General features: G+C 46.0%; 1 protein-coding gene across 29 annotated transcripts in view; it reads right to left on the bottom strand.

Moving 5' to 3' along the window:
* The window catches only part of LOC119972565 (girdin-like), a 649,171-nt gene that overhangs the window by 435,010 nt on the left and 197,585 nt on the right, over positions 1-16,576 (bottom strand). For all 29 annotated transcript variants that reach the window (XM_038809673.1, XM_038809681.1, XM_038809689.1 and 26 more), the window contains exons 5-7: positions 11,409-11,467; positions 8,793-8,876; positions 7,758-7,898 (exon numbers count right to left, since the gene is read on the bottom strand). In XM_038809673.1, the coding sequence (XP_038665601.1) occupies positions 7,758-7,898; positions 8,793-8,876; positions 11,409-11,467 (284 nt within the window). The remainder of the gene's footprint in view (positions 1-7,757; positions 7,899-8,792; positions 8,877-11,408; positions 11,468-16,576) is intronic.

Here is a 16,576-nt window from a genome sequence, read left to right as displayed (position 1 = left end):
CACCCTCTACCCAGGTGCCCTCAGAGATGCTCAACATGCCAGGCCCTCCTAGTTCTACCACTACGCCTTGCTATTTCCACAGGATGCACATCTGAGGTAGAGGTAGCCAGCTGCTGACCTCATCCCGTGGCGTTCGATGCCCCTGGCGAGTGTCCTCTGGAGCCGTGTCCCGTGTGCTGGCTGCGAGACGCGGCCTCATGAGAGGGGTGGAACTCAGGAGTGCTGCTGGACACCGTCGCCGCCCCATGAAACAGGACCAGGTTGGCACTCAGTGTCCCCCTCCTCCCAGTCAGTGCCCATAGGGCCCTGAGGTTCACCTTGGGACGGAGGGGCATCTGGTTCGGGCCCGGCTGCCCCTACATCATCTTCCTCTGCCAGCCCTGGTGGAACTCATGGTCCGCACCATTGTGACGGCATCTTCGGCAATGCTCCTCAGTGACTGGGACACATCCTCCAGTGACTGGGCCATGCTCTGCATTGGCATAGCCATGCCCACCTGCGACTGGGATAAGCTCCGCAGCGCCTCGGCCATTCCCATCTGAGAGCGGGACATGTCCCGCAGAACCCCATCAAAGTCGACCTGACACTGGGTGACATCCACCAGTGAGGCAGACAAACTGCTGAGGTCTTCAGCCATGCCGTCACCAACTGCACGATGCCTTAGACACCTTCACCCATCGTGCAGACGTTGTGCACCAGACTCTCCACTGCGGTCGCCTCCTTAGCAGTGTTGGCCACGGTGCCACTCATTACCGGTGCCATCTCCTGCGTCCGTAGCCTCTGGGATTCCTCCAATCGGCTATGGATCTGCTGGAGTGATGCTGACATCTCCCTCTGAACATCCCAGCTGCTCCCTATAGTCTCAATCAGTTCCGGGTAACTCTGTTCCAGGAGCGCAGCATCACGCTGGGACCCAGCTGGGTCCGGGGCTCCAGCAGACCTCTGACTGCTGTCTCGCCTTGCGGTTCCTGCCTCCAGCTGATCCACATCTTCAGCAATGTGGTGCTCACCAGATTATGCCCCACAAGCCTGACCACTGATATTTCTCACCAAGGTATGTGTGTCTGCGCTAGTGTAGGATGCGGATGACAGCTGTGCCGCGACTATAACAGTTGCATCCTCGGAGCTCTCCTCCGACGTGTTCTCCCCAGAGTCAGGGGAGGGTGCCGTCAGGATGGGCCAGTGCCGTCAGCTGCTGGACTGCGGGAGAATGGACATGTGGTCAGTGAGAGGGATGGGTCATTAAGGCAATCACTCTTCACATCTGACAGCTCCTCCAGCTGGAACCTGGTGGTCCCTCACCTCGGAGGCATTCGCCAGCCTCCACATTGGTGACCGCCCTGTCCTCGGCCACACCTGTCACCTCCAGGGCCCGCTCCTCGAAAGAGGTGAAGATTCTCAAGTCCGGTGCCCCACCGCCAGTCTGGGCCCTCTCCCACCCTCTAATGGGAGAGCTTTTCCTGAGGGGACACAGAGAGGGCATCGTTAGCCACATGCATGGTTCATAGTTGTGGGGAGGGGTGAAGGGAGGGTTGGGGTGGACAGAGTGCTGAAAAGGGAGGGGCATGGAGGAAGGGTTGGTGGTATGCCTGGCGGGATGCTCCATTGGGGGGTGGGACACTGCTGGCTACTCACTCAAGCTTCCCGATTTAGGTCGCTGACCTTCTTCCGAAACAGGAGACCAGTCCTCATGGTCACACTGCCTGCTGCCACCACCTTGCCCAGCCAGCATTGGCTGCCTTGTGGCTCACCCTCCGGGAACTTTGGGGGAACAGGACATCCCTACTGGCCTCCACCATGTCCAGGAGCCGCCCCGAATCTTAGGGCTGGTCTCCCCAGTGCCATTGTTGTGAGCTGGCTGGGGTTGGCTGAGCAAGTGGAGCCTAAGTGCTGCTCGGGCTTCCGAGCACGGTCCTGGCGAATCATAGAACATATAGAACATTACAGCGCAGTACAGGCCCTTCGGCCCACGATGTTGCACCGTCCTGTGAACCCCTTCTAAAGTCCCTCTACACTATTCCCTTATCGTCCATATGCCTATCCAATGACCATTTGAATGCGTTTAGTGTTGGCGAGTCCACTACTGTTGCAGGCAGAGTATTCCACGCCCTTACTACTCTCTGCGTAAAGAACCTACCTCTGACATCTGTTCTATATCTATCTCCCCTCAATTTAAAGCTATGTCCCCTCGTGATGGACATCACCATCCGAGGAAAAAGGCTCTCGATGTCCACCCTATCTAATCCTCTGATCATCTTGTGTGCCTCAATTAAGTCCCCTCTTAACCTTCTTCTCTCTAACGAAAACAGCCTCAAGTCCTTCAGCCTTTCCTCATATGATCTTCCCTCCATACCAGGCAACATTCTTGTAAATCTCCTCTGTACCCTTTCCAATGCTTCCATATCCTTCCTATAATGTGGCGACCAGAACTGCACATAATACTCCAAATGCGGCCGCACCAGAATTTTGTACAACTGCAACATGACCTCATGGCTCCGAAACTCAATTCCTCTACCAATAAAAGCTAACACACCGTACGCCTTCTTAACAACCCTCTCAACCTGGGTGGCAACTTTCAGGGATCTATGGACATGGACACCGAGATCTCTCTGCTCGTCCACACTACCAAGAATCTTACCATTAGCCCAGTACTCTGCCTTTCTGTTATTCCTTCCAAAATGAATCACCTCACACTTTTCTGCATTAAACTCCATTTGCCACCTGTCAGCCCAGCTCTGCAGCTTATCTATGTCCCTCTGTAACTTGTAACATCCTTCTGCACTGTCCACAACTCCACCTACTTTAGTGTCATCTGCAAATTTACTCACCCATCCTTCTACGCCCTCCTCCAGGTCATTTATAAAAATGACAAACAGCAACGGCCCCAAAACAGATCCTTGTGGCACACCACTAGTAACTGGACACCAGTCAGAGCATTTCCCATCAACCACCACTCTTTGTCTTCTATCAGCTAGCCAATTTCTGATCCAAACTGCTAAATGTATTTTCTGCAATAGCCTACCGTGGGGAACCTTATCAAACGCTTTACTGAAATCTATATACACCACATCAACTGCTTTACCCTCATCCATCTGTTTGGTCACCTTCTCGAAGAACTCAATGAGGTTTGTAAGGCACGACCTACCCTTCACAAAACCATGTTGACTATCTCTAATCAAATTATTCCTTTCCAGATGATTATACATCCTATCTCTTATAAACCTTTCCAAGACTTTTCCCACAACAGAAGTAAGGTTCACTGGTCTATAGTTACCGGGATTATCTCTACTCCCCTTCTTGTACAAGGGGACAACATTTGCTATCCTCCAGTCCTCTGGCACTATTCTTGTAGACAAAGATGACTTAAAGATCAAAGACAAAGGCTCAGCAATCTCCTCCCTAGCTTCCCAGAGAATCCTAGGATAAATCCCATCCGGCCCAAGGGATTTATCTATTTTCACACATTCCAGAATCGCTAACACCTCCTCCTTATGAACCTCAAGCCCTTCTAGTCTAGTAGCCTGTATCTCAGTATTCTCCTCGACAACGTTGTCTTTTTCCTGTGTGAATACTGACGAAAAATACTCATTTAGCACCTCTCCTATCTCCTCGGACTCTACGCACAACTTCCCACTACTGTCCTTGACTGGCCCTACTCTTACCTTAGTCATTCTTTTATTCCTGACATACCTATAGAAAGCTTTAGGGTTATCCTTGATCCTACCTGCCAAAGACTTCTCATGTCCTCGCTTGGCTCTTCTTAGCTCTATCTTTAGAGCCTTCCTAGCTAACTTGTAACTCTCAAGCGACCCAACTGAACCATCACGTCTCATCTTCACATAAGCCTCCTTCTTCCTCTTGACAAGTGATTCAACTGCTTTAGTAACCCATGGTTCCCTCACTCGACCACTTCCTCCCTGCCTAACAGGTACATACTTATCAAGGACACGCAGTAGCTGTTCCTTGAACATGCTCCACATTTCCATTGTGTCCATCCCCTGCAGTTTTCATCTCCAGGCGATGCATCCTAAGTCTTGCCTCATCGCATCATAATTGCCTTTCCCCCAGCAATAACTCTTGCCCTGTGGTTTATACCTATCCCTTTCCATCACTAAAGTAAACGTAATCAAATTGTGGTCACTATCACCAAAATGCTCACCTACCTCCAAATCTAACACCTGTCCTGGTTCATTACCCAGTACCAAATCCAATACGGCCTCGCCTCTTGTTGGCCTATCGACATACTGCATCAGGAAACCCTCCTGCACACATTGGACAAAAACGGATCCATCTAAAGTACTCGAACTATAGTGTTTCCAGTCAATGTTTGGAAAGTTAAAGTCCCCCATAAAAACTACCCTGTTATATTCGCTCCTATCCAGAATCATCCTTGCAATCCTTTCCTCTACATCTCTGGAACTTTTCGGAGGCCTATAGAAAAGCCCTAACAGGGTGACCTCTCCTTTCCTGTTTCTTAACTCAGCCCATACTACCTCAGTATTCGAGTCCTCATCAAATGTCCTCTCAGCCACCGTAATACTGTCCTTGACTAACAATGCCACCCCTCCCCCTCTCTTAACACCTTCCCTGAACTTACTGAAATATCTAAACCCCGGCACCTGCAGCAACCATTCCTCGCCCTGCTCTATCCATGTCTCCGAAATGGCCACAACATCGAAGTCCCAGGTACTAACGCATGCCGCAAGCTCACCCACCTTATTCCGGATGCTCCTGGCATTGAAGTAGACGCACTTTAGACCACCTTCCTTCCTGCCGGTACACTCCTGCAACTTTGAAACCTTACTCATGACCTCACTACTCTCAGCTTCTTGTGTACTGGAGCTACAATTCAGGTTCCCAATCCCCTGCTGAACTAGTTTAAACCCTCCCGAAGAGCATTAGCAAACCTCCCCCCGAGGATATTAGTACCCCTCTGGTCCAGGTGTAGACCATCCCGTTTGTAGAGGTCCCACCTACTCCAGAATGAGCCCCAATTGTCCAGGAATCTGAAACCCTCCCTCCTGCACCATCCCTGCAGCCACGTGTTCAACTGCTCTCTCTCCCTATTCCTCGACTCGCTAGCACGTGGCACGGGTAACAACCCAGAGATAATAACTGTTTGTTCTAGCTCTATGTTTCCACCCTAGCTCCCTGAATTCCTGCCTTACATCCCTATCCCTTTTCCGACCTATGACGTTGGTACCTATGTGGACCACGACTTGGGGCTGCTCCCCCTCCCCCTTAAGGATCCCGAAAACACGATCTGAGACATCGCGGACCCTGGCACCTGGGAGGCAACACACCAACCGCGAGTCTCTCTCGTTCCCACAGAATCTCCTATCTATCCCCCTAACTATGGAGTCTCCAATGACTAATGTTCTACTCCTTTCCCCCCTTCCCTTCTGAGCAACAGGGACACACTCTGTGCCAGAGACCTGTACCCCATGGCTGACCCCTGGTAAGTCCCCCCCCCCCCCAACAGTATCCAAAGCGGTATACCTGTTACTAAGGGGAACGACCACAGGGGATCCCTGTACTGACTGCTTACCCCCAGCCCCTCTCACCATCACCCATCTATCTTTATTCTTTGGCGTAACTACCTCCCTGAAGCTTCTATCTATGACCCCCTCTGCCTCCCGAATGATCCGAAGTTCATCCAGCTCCAGTTCCCTAACACGGTTTTTGAGGAGCTGGAGTTGGGTGCACTTCCCACAGATGAAATCAGCAGGGACACTGACGGCGTTCCTCACCTGGAGTGTTAAAAGCAGTCACCTAATGCAGTCACTTGTGTCTGATTTTTTTAAAAACAAATTGCGGATTTTGGGCATTTATTGCCCATCTCTAGATGTGTACTTGAAAAGTTGGTGGTGAGCTGCCGTCTTGAATCGCTGCAGTTCCTGAGGTTTAGGTACACCCATAGTACTGTTAGGGAGGGAATTCTTTCACTATCACTGGTTCAAAATCCTGGAACAACGATATATTTCCAAGTTAGGATGATGAGTGACTTGGAGGGGAATCTCTGGGTGGTTGCGCTCCCAGGTATCTGCTGCTCTTGCCCCTCTAGAAGGTAGTGGTCATGGGGTTGGAATATGCTACCTAAGGAACCTTGGTGAATACCAAAATCACATCTTGTAGATGGTACACACTGCTACCACTGTTTGGTGGTTGAGGAACTGAATGTTTGTGGAAGTGGGAGCAATCAAGCGAGCTGCTTTGTCCTGGATGGGTGTCGAGCATCTCAAGTGTTGTTGGAGGCGCAAGACTCCTAGCCTTTGATCTGCCCTGGTGACTACAGTATTTATAAGGCTAGTCCAGTTCAGTTTCAGGTAACCCCATGTTATTGATAAAGATATTCCTCCAACAGTTAAAGACTCTCCAAACGAGTTGTAAGCCAATGAAATAAGATACATGAAAAACCAACAAAAAACTCAAAATAAAATCAGAAATAAATGCAACAAAATGTGAAGTAAGACCAAATCATGTCAAAAGTATAATTATGAAGCTCGAAACAGAAACCCTGAACAGGAGCTGGTTTAGCACACTGGGCTAAACAGCTGGCTTGTAATGCAGAACAAAGTCATCAGCGTGGGTTCAATTCCCATACCAGCCTCTCCGAACAGGTGCTGGAATGTGGCGACTAGGGGCTTTTCACAGTAACTTCATTGAAGCCTACTTGTGACAATAAGTGATTATTATTATTATTACACATCTTTGAGAAATTAACAGGAATTTCTTTAAATATATTTCCTAACTGGGAACCGTACCTTTGGTACAAGATTGGTCAAAACCCTAGATAAGCCACATAAATGGGATTATCTGAAGATCATTCACCAAAGTTACTGCAACCAAGAGGGGTGTTATATTACCATGCTTGGTACTATGTTGTATTCTTTGTCCTTTCTTCCAGAATGATTTGATGTAGTGTTGACAAAGAATATATCAAAAGATTGAAACAAAACTCATTTATATTACGCTACTAATTAAATGAAGTTTGTACACTCTACTGAGCTGCAGATAATAATTCAGTAATATTGAATCTGTCTTACATTACTCAATAATCTAAATAGTCACTAACTACACTATGATCTAACCTCGTGTTAACTCTAACTACTCTAATCTTCTGATGCTTTCATCATGCTTTCTCCTTATGCTACTCCATCCAGCTTCTCCCAGAATTCCCTGAGTCTGACTTAAATACAGAGAAATGATAGCGCCATCTAGTGTTTGATTTACACAGATGTAATTATTAACCCTTCACTAACCTGACTATATACATATTATTACAGGGGGAGCTACCTAGCAAGTTCCTGATATTAGTATTTAAAGCCAAGAATATAATGGTCAGACACATGAATTTTATATGGTACCAGGATGCCATTGTGCTTACTTGCATAATAAGTAGTTCTGAGGTTTACTACCTAATATTCTCTCCCACGTGACCCATGCCTTTAACTAGCATACCAACCAATGCTACCAGCAAGACATATTGGAAACTGTATCCTTAAATGCCCAATATTCAAAGTACCAAAGATTTCCCCGATTTAGCTGATTGTAGTTTGTACTTAAACTTGAGCTACATTGCTTAACTGCGACTTAATGAATGATGTAATTCATTATTGTGATAAACTATTATAAAAATGATTGCTGTGGAAAGTCTCAAATCGATTTGCAATTATGAAACCATACTTTTGTTTGCAACACTTAAATAAGGTCATGTTTTATTAACAATTTTTCTGGAATAGTAATAGTGTCCTTACCTCACATTTTTCATCTCTTTCATCCACAAGTCTTTTCAGCTGAATTGCCAATTTTTTGAAAAAAGAATGTAGGTCTTCACGGGAAAGGTCAGCCAATTCCATCCACTGCATGTCAAAGACATTTTCCTGATTGTGAGTCACCTTCACAACATAAAAAATGGATTATGATTTCCAATGATATACAACTGCATACAATAGAACATACAGAAATGACAAACATCCAGCTTTTTACAGTAATGCTTATTTGTGTACAGTGTCACTTTTAAAGTTACATGTCTGAAATTAATATATATTTCTACTTTAAAATTTATTTTGAACAGTGAGATTTTCTCACCTATGCACAAAGTAGTATTTCACATACTGATACAATTATAGTCATAATTTATATGGGGTTGGGATAGGGGAAGGTTGGATTGGAAAGGATACCGTTACTTTAAGGGATATCCACTCTGGACTCGCAATTGATATGTGAATCTAAAACTTAACAGCAAGAGTACTGTACAATGGATGGATGGACGGACGGATGGAAAGGTTGACCTTCTTTTCAAGCATAAAGGCAGCCATATCAAGGCAAGTTATTCAGCAATTTACATTAATGTGCCTTTATTTACCTCTATACCACAACTAGAAGCATACCAGGACAGTAAAGAAAGTGCCAGAAGGATATAGAGGACTTGAGTCAGGCCAGATTGGAGCACAATCATTTGGAAGTGGTCATCTTTCTTAATTGATAAATCAGTTTACCAATTCTAATGACACCAATTATATCATATATATTATGCTCAACACCTCAGATTATCTAATCCCTTCTTCCAAATCATAGGATACACATCCAGGGCAGCAGGCAACATTCCAATAGCTAACCAACATTTCATATTTCATATGTGAGCCTCAAAGAATGTTTGGGGGGAGGGGATCAGGGTGTGGAAGGCATTATGGTTCAAAATGTTCAGGTTCTCATCAAACATCTTTATACATGACCATCTTCGAGCGACTTCCAAGTTATTATAAAAATATTCTAATTTCAGAACATACCTCTTGAATGTGAATTGCAACAGCAGCCTTTGTATCAAAATCAAGATCTTTTATGCTTTCGATAAATTCTTCTTTCCTTTCACACTGGAATAAAAATAATCATTAAATCCAGCTTCCTTTTGGGATGAGAGGTGACTCCCATCCCGCCAAAGCAAGCGAAAATCAGCCCTTACAAAGTTTGAGATAATGGATTCATCCTCGGACAATGACGTTGAAAGTGGTATAATGTAAGCAACAAAACATTGGAAATTAAACATTTAGAGCTCTGGCAGATTGATTGAGCCCAGGTTCAGGATCCTTACCCTCATCTTCTAATAATCTCATGGCCACTTGTTTTCTGGAAGTGGGGTAACTGAAAGATTTTTTTTTGGTCACAACGTAGGGAATTTTGGAGGAGCCAAGACTACAGGGAAGAAGATTGTGAGCTCATAAATAATGGAACTGCTCGTGTCAGACCCATGCCTCATGAGCATTTACCACTTGAGCAAAGATGTTATTTAATACACCATTAATCCTCCTCTGCAAGGGGCGGCACAGTAACACAGTGGTTAGCACTGTAGCCTCATGGCGCTGTGGACCCAGGTTCGATTCCGGCTCCGGGTCACTGACCGTATGGAATTTGTACATTCTCCCAATGTTTGCCTGGGTCTCACCCCAACAACCCAAAGATGTTCAGGGTAGGTGGATTGGCCATGCTAAGTTGTCCCTTAATTGGAAAAAAATAATTGGATACTCTAAATTTATTTTTAAAAAGAAAGAAAAGAAAACTTGGGTGGCACGGTAGCACAGTGGTTAGTACTGTGGCTTCACAGCACCAGGATCCGAGGTTTGATTCCCGGCTTGGGTCACTGTGTGGAGTCTGCACATTCTCCCCGTATCTGCCTGGGTTTCCTCTGAGTCCTCCAGTTTCCTCCCACAGTCCAAAGATGTGCAGGCTAGGTGGATTGGCCACACTAAATTGCCCTTAGTGTCCAAACAAGGTTAGATGGGGTTATTAGGTTAGGGTGGAAGTGAAGACTTAAGTGGGTCGGTGCAGACTCGATGGTCCGAATAGCCTCCTTCTGCACTGTATGTTCTATGTTCCTCTGCAGGTATAGAATCTCTGGGTAACTGAACATCGCAATATAACACCAAAACACAGTAAGAGAATGCTATGGAACAACCAGTGAAATAGAGGCAAGGGTCATTATTCCAAAACAGTCATGCTCCAACTCAAATATTTGAAAAGTCGAGCACAAAAATTTTTTTGCTTTTGTCAAATGAGAACCCTTTCGTCCCCTCACATGGTGCTTCATTATTTGACACTGCTGAGCGGGCTCCATCAGACAGTGGAGAGCTGATCAACAAGGAAACCAGGATCTGCCCGGCTCTCAACACCTCGCGAGATTCAGCAAGAGGAATCCTGCCCACAATGGGTGGGATCACTTTTTAGCAATTCTGCATATTAGAGCGAGGCAGGAAGTCTTACTCTAATGTGCAGATTCCAGAGGACCCTGAGGCTTTGGGATTCAATCCCTTCGCCTCAAGGACCTTGGGCAAGCGCCGTTTGGTACTAGTCCCCACAAACGGGACCAGAAGAAATGGCACATATGGGGGTCTCCAAGAGGATCGGAGGCCCCCAGTTGCACGCCCTTTGGGCAGGGTGGTGCCCAGGCACTGCTGGTGCCACCTGGGTGCCTGTCTGATACCGCCAAGGTGCCACTGCCAGCTGGAAAGGTGCCAGGTCGGCATTGCCCTCCCATGTTGGGTTCAGGCTTGCAGGGGGTCGGCAATTCCTTTCGGGGCCTCTGAGATCAGGACACCATTTTTAAATGGTGTCCTGATCTCTCGTGACAATGGGGAGTTCTGGCGAGCAGAGCTCCCCAAAGTAAAAAAGGGGCTGTGTATGGCCTCGACCTGCACATTCCCCGTTCAGGCCCCTTATTCAAAGCGAGTTGCGTTGAATAGCCATACGTTTCTCGGCACTCCGAGTGCTGGAAAACACACGGCTAAACGTGCTCACTCGGGGGCATTGTTTCTTTTTGGGAAGATCGTGCCCTGCATTAACAATTTGGACATAAAAATCATGAAACACAATTTCCAAATTTGTGGGTAACACTAAATTGTGGGTCGGCAGGGAAATAGTCAAATACAAAGAGGCATTAATAAACTTGGGCAAACAATTGACAACTAAAGTTTAATCGATAAATGTGAGGTAGTACATAATGTAAGGAAGAATTGAGGGGGATGAGAGCATGGGGTATAATGGAGATGGTGTAATTTATTACTTTGAAGGCCAGTCTAGGTGGGTCTCAAGAGTACAAATATACCAGTCACATAAACCATAAAAAGGGGAACCTAACACTCGGCTTTACTTCTAGATGGATAGAATTGAAAAGCAACGGAAGTTCTATTTTGAACCTTGGTTCGATCACATTTGAGTACTGTGTGATATTCTAGCTATTATATTATAAAAAGTTAGAGCCACACTGGAGAGAGTGTGGAAAGATCGACAAGGATGATACCAGAAATGCAACCATCAGGAAAAGGATGATTGGTTGGGCCTCAGTTGTCCTGAAGCAGAATCAGAAAAGCAAAAGCGAGTTTATATAAAAATAGAATACGAACATCACCAACCTGAACAGCACAGCCCAGAAGTAGTAGCAGAAGCTTCTTCATCTCTTCAATACCCTGTTCTGAAATAGATGAACCATCACTGTAAATCACTCGAATTAACCTTTGTATGGTAGGTTCAAATAGTTGCCTACAAACAGGTTAAGTTTTTTCAAACCTGCAGTTCACTGTAATATATAGTACAATGGTCCTGAAGGAAATATAACAAAACATTAATCCGTGGTCTGATCACTGCATGAACATAGACAGATATCACTAATTACTTCGATAGATTAGTATAACTATCATTTGGGCCATGACACCACTGCAAAAGAGGAAAAAAAAACAAATTTCCTATCTTCGCCAAATACATTTTACAGTGTATTCAAATAGATTTGATTTTGGAGCAATAATCCAAACTCAATATACATATTAGTTAGAAGACAACTAATTTAATTTGTGACCTACGGTTGTACTCTAATTTTTCCGGCATACGACTGTGTTGCAATCAATCCTTGGTACTTTCTGTTTTGCATTTAATGCGATGCTGGTATGACTGCGAATTCTAAATAGGAGGGATCTAAATCATTTGCTATCAGGATTCTCTGTGAAGGCCAGGCCATTATTTCCTTAAAAACAGGCTCTCAACCGAAGCAATTATTTTTTGTTACAGATTTTAAACTGTAGACAAAGTATATTTTTAAGATCAGAATACTACAATGAAACAGAACAAGAGATGCACATTGACCATTTCACCTTTGGTTCAATGTTTTTACTGTAATTTGATTCATAGTTTACCCCCCCGATAGCATGTGTGCAAGTGGAAAAAGAAAGCAAAATGAATACAGGTGGCCCTTCATTTACACCCGTCAATGAACAATGAAATTCTAATATACTGTAGATCACAGTTTAGAAATCGACCTTTGTAGGTTCAGTGAAAAACACAATCGCCTTATATGTGTGGTATAAACTGTAAACTGCCAGTGGTGTAGATGGTTGCCATTTTAAAATGTGGAAACAAAAACTGAGCCGTAATTCAAATTAAATCACGTCTTTATTTAATGAAATCATTCTACAAGGATAGTTCAAACCACAATTAATGTTGTGAAAAAAACATCAACTTCAGCATCCAACGCAAATAGTTCATCAAATTTATTCTGAGTCACTTGGGCTACGACATTACATTCCAGTTTCATAACTATCCACCCACAATAAATTACCCTCCATTTAATGGGATATTCTGTATATGTTGAATGATCTGATGGCAGTTTGTGCATTGATAGCATCCCACAATTTAATTATAAAACCACACAAAACATCAAGTAGGGCAGTATGAATATTTCCACACTGTGAAGGCTTTTGCTCCACCAACCACCCACCATTTGTGTGAACATGATCCTTGAAAATCTCGCCGAGGCCCACATCGAAAAGTTGAACTACATACCTGCTACTATAACTACAACCAGTGTTATTTGTCAATAGGCTCCTCTTGATCTCATTGGTTATATGGGATCCGAACATGTCCCAAGTTAATCATCTGCATTCTTTGCATGGGCTACCTACTCTACACATAGCGATCCATAACTTCACTCCATCCTCATCCATTCAATCACTGTCATGGACATGCACAAAAACCGCTACAGGGAACTTCAGCATGGTTTTACACTTGAAAAATTACCATGCGCTTTAATTTAGTAGTCGACTGTGCAGGTTACTACCACCCTGAAACCGTCCTTCACATGTCCTGTGGTTTTCACTAGAACAGATTTCGAACCGCTATAGAGTTAGATTTTTTGCAATACTGAAATTCATGAGTGTTTCATTCACGTTGTTGATGTGGCATAATGGGTACTCCTGTTTTTGCTGCTGTCTGAATGAATCCCTGGAAATTGGTCATTTTGGCAGAGGTCTTTTGGTAGTTTCTGAGCTGTGACTCCTCCTTCCATTCTCATACCAGTTTTTCACTAACACCGAATTCTCTCGCTGCAACATAGTTATTTGATGGTTAACAAATGCTACAACTTGTAGCTTGAAAACAGCTTCAATGTTTTTGCAGGAGGAACTACTTCTATTTGTCAGTCTCTTCACACAGTCTGCTTCTTGTGGGCATGTCTTAAATTCACTCATCTTCGAGGCCTGCTTGATCCCATGCACCAACTTACAAGGTGAATATCACCTAAACACGTAATTCCAAGCAGAAAAATTAAGGCCAGCTGCTAATGCAAATATAGCCATATAAATGCCTATGCTCATTTAAAATGCAGTGCTGACTTATTCTCGAATAGAAGCTGAACATTATTATTTTTTAATGAACATTTTATTGAGGTATTTTTGGTATTACAGTAACAACAAAATAAACAATGTGCATGAAACTATAAACATAGTGCAAAAGCCTTCTCCCTCCCTTACAGGTCCCACCTTTATTAACCCCCTACTCTAAGCTAAACTAATCACCCCCCCCCCCCCACTTCTCCGGGCGAACCCTAACAGTGACCCTCTCAAGGCGAACTTTTTTGATTTTCTCCAAACAGAGAAAGCTAGCCATGTCCGATAGCCAGGTCTCCGACACCAGGGGCTTTGAGTCCCTCCAAGCTAATAGTATCCATCTCCGGGCTATCAGGGAAGCAAAGGCCAGAACGTCTGCCTCTTTCTCCTCCTGGATTCCCGGGTCTTCCAACACCCTAAAAATCGCAACCTCTGGACTCGGTGCCACCTTTGTTTTCAACACCATGGACATGACATATGAAAACCCCTGCCAAAATCCCTTAAGCTTCGGACATGCCCAAAACATGTGGACATGGTTCGCTGGGGTCCTCCCGCTCATATTGCACACCTGTCTTCCAGCCCAAAGAATCTGCTCATTCGGGCCACTGTCATGTGAGCCCGATGAACAACCTTGAATTGTATCAGGCTGAGCCTGGCACATGTTGCGGACGCAATTTGTCCTGAACCCCCCCCTTAGCAGTAAGAGCTGGTAGGTTGACACCTGTTTACGTAGGAACTCCCGCACCTGCAGGTGCCTGAATTTGTTTCCCTCGCCAACCCAAACTTCTCCTCCAGCAACTTCATACTCTGAAAGCTCCCCTCTATAAACATATCCCTCACCCTCTTAATCCCTGCTCTTCGCCATATCCGGAACTCCCCATCCATACTTCCCGGGACAAACCGGTGATTATTACAGGTTGGGGACCAGACCGATGCTCCCACATGTCTCCTCCATTGCCCCCAGACTCTCAGGGCCGCCACCACCACGGGGCTGGTGGAGTACCGTGCCAGCAGGAACGGCAGAGGCGCAGTTACCAATACTCCCAGACTGATGCCCTTGCATGAAGCCGCCTCCATATGCTCCCATGCTGACCCCTCCCCCACCACCCACTTCCTAATCATGGCTATATTCGGCACCCAGTAATAGTTACTAAAATTTGTCAGCGCCAGCCCACCTTCTCCCCGACTCCGCTCAAGCCTTACCTTCCTTACTCGCGGGGTCTTGCCCGCCCAAACAAAGCCAGTGATTGATCACTTTGTTGACCCGTTTAAAAAAGGATCGCAGAATAAAGATGGGGAGACATTGAAACATGAACAGGAATCTCGGGAGGACCGTCATCTTCACCGTTTACACCCTCCCAGCCTGTAACAACGGAAGCGCGTCCCACCTCCGAAAATCGTCCTTCGTTTGGTCCACTAGCCGGGCCAGATTTAATTTATACAGCCGGTCCCATTCCTGCGCCACTTGAATGCCGAGGTACCTAAAGCTTCCCCCTACTAATCTAAATGGCAACTCCCCCAATCACCTCTCCTGTCCCCTCGCCTGGACCGCAAACATCTCACTTTTCCCCATATTTAGCTTATACCCCGAAAACCGGCCAAATTCCCCTAGATTCCTTCCATCCCCTCTATTGGGTCCGATACGTACAGGAGCAGGTCGTCTGCATAGAGCGAGACTCTGTGCTCCACCCGCGCATCAGCCCCTTGAGGCTCTCAGGGCAATTGCGGCTCTAATGGCTCTACAGCTAGCGCGAACAACAGTGGGGAGAGGGGCATCCCTGTCTCGTCCCCCAGTGCAGTCTAAAATAGTCCGATGTTGTCCTATTCGTCCGTATGCTTGCCACAGGAGCCTGTTACAGCAACCTGACCCAGTCAATAAAGCCCCGCCCAAATCCGAACCGTCCCAGCATCTCTCAGATAAACCCATTCTACCCGATGAAAAGCCTTTTCTGCATCCATTGCGATCACTACCTCCACCTCCCTGGGGCATCAGGATCACGTTTAACCTTCTTACATTGGCCACCAACTGCCTACCCTAAACAAACCCCGTCTGGTCTTCCCTCAGAACGTCCGGAACACAATCTTCAATCCTGGAGGACAAGATTTTGGTCAGCAATTTGGCATCCACATTCAACAGTGATATTGAAGGGGCAGCACGGTGGCACAGTGGTTAGCATTGCTGCCTACGGCGCTGAGGACCTGGGTTCGAATCCCGGCCCTGGGTCACTGTCTGTGAGGAGTTTGCACATTCTCCCCGTGTCTGCGTGGGTTTCGCCCCCACAACCCAAAGATGTGCAGGTTAGGTGGATTGGCCACGCTAAATTGCCCCTTAATTGAAAAAATAATTGGGTACTCTAAAATTTAAAAAAAAACAAAAAAAAAAAACAGTGATATTGACCTGTAGGACCCATACAGTTCTGGGTTCTTGTCTCGCTTCAGAATCAGCGAAATTGTGGCCCGTGACATCGTTGGGGTCAGCACCCCTCTTTCCCTTGCCTCAATGAACAACCTCATCACCACCGGCCCCAATATCCCATAGAACGTTTTATAAAACTCCACTGGGTACCCATCCGGCCCCGGGGCTTTACCCGACTGCATAGCCTACAGACCCTCCACCATCTCTTCCAACCCGATCGGGTCCCCAGCCCTTCTACCATCTCCCCATCCACCTTCGGGAAATTCAGCCCCTCCAATAAGTGCCTCATCACCTCCGGCCCCATAGGGGGTTCTGACCTGTACAGCCGACTGTAGAAATCCCTCAACGCATTATTCACCCCTGCCGAATTTCCAACCAGGTTCCCATCTACGTCACTTACTTTCCCTATCACTCTGGCTGCCTCCCTCTTTCTAAGCTGCTGTGCAAGCATTCTGCTGGCCTTCTCTCTGTACTCATAGATCGCCCCCTTCGCCTTTCTCAGCTGCTCCAC

The sequence above is a fragment of the Scyliorhinus canicula genome, chromosome 1 (genome assembly GCF_902713615.1).
Source record: "Scyliorhinus canicula chromosome 1, sScyCan1.1, whole genome shotgun sequence".
NCBI lineage: Eukaryota > Metazoa > Chordata > Chondrichthyes > Carcharhiniformes > Scyliorhinidae > Scyliorhinus > Scyliorhinus canicula.
The sequence above is the reverse complement of the archived record's forward strand: the minus strand, read 5'-3'. Positions and strand labels throughout refer to the sequence as shown.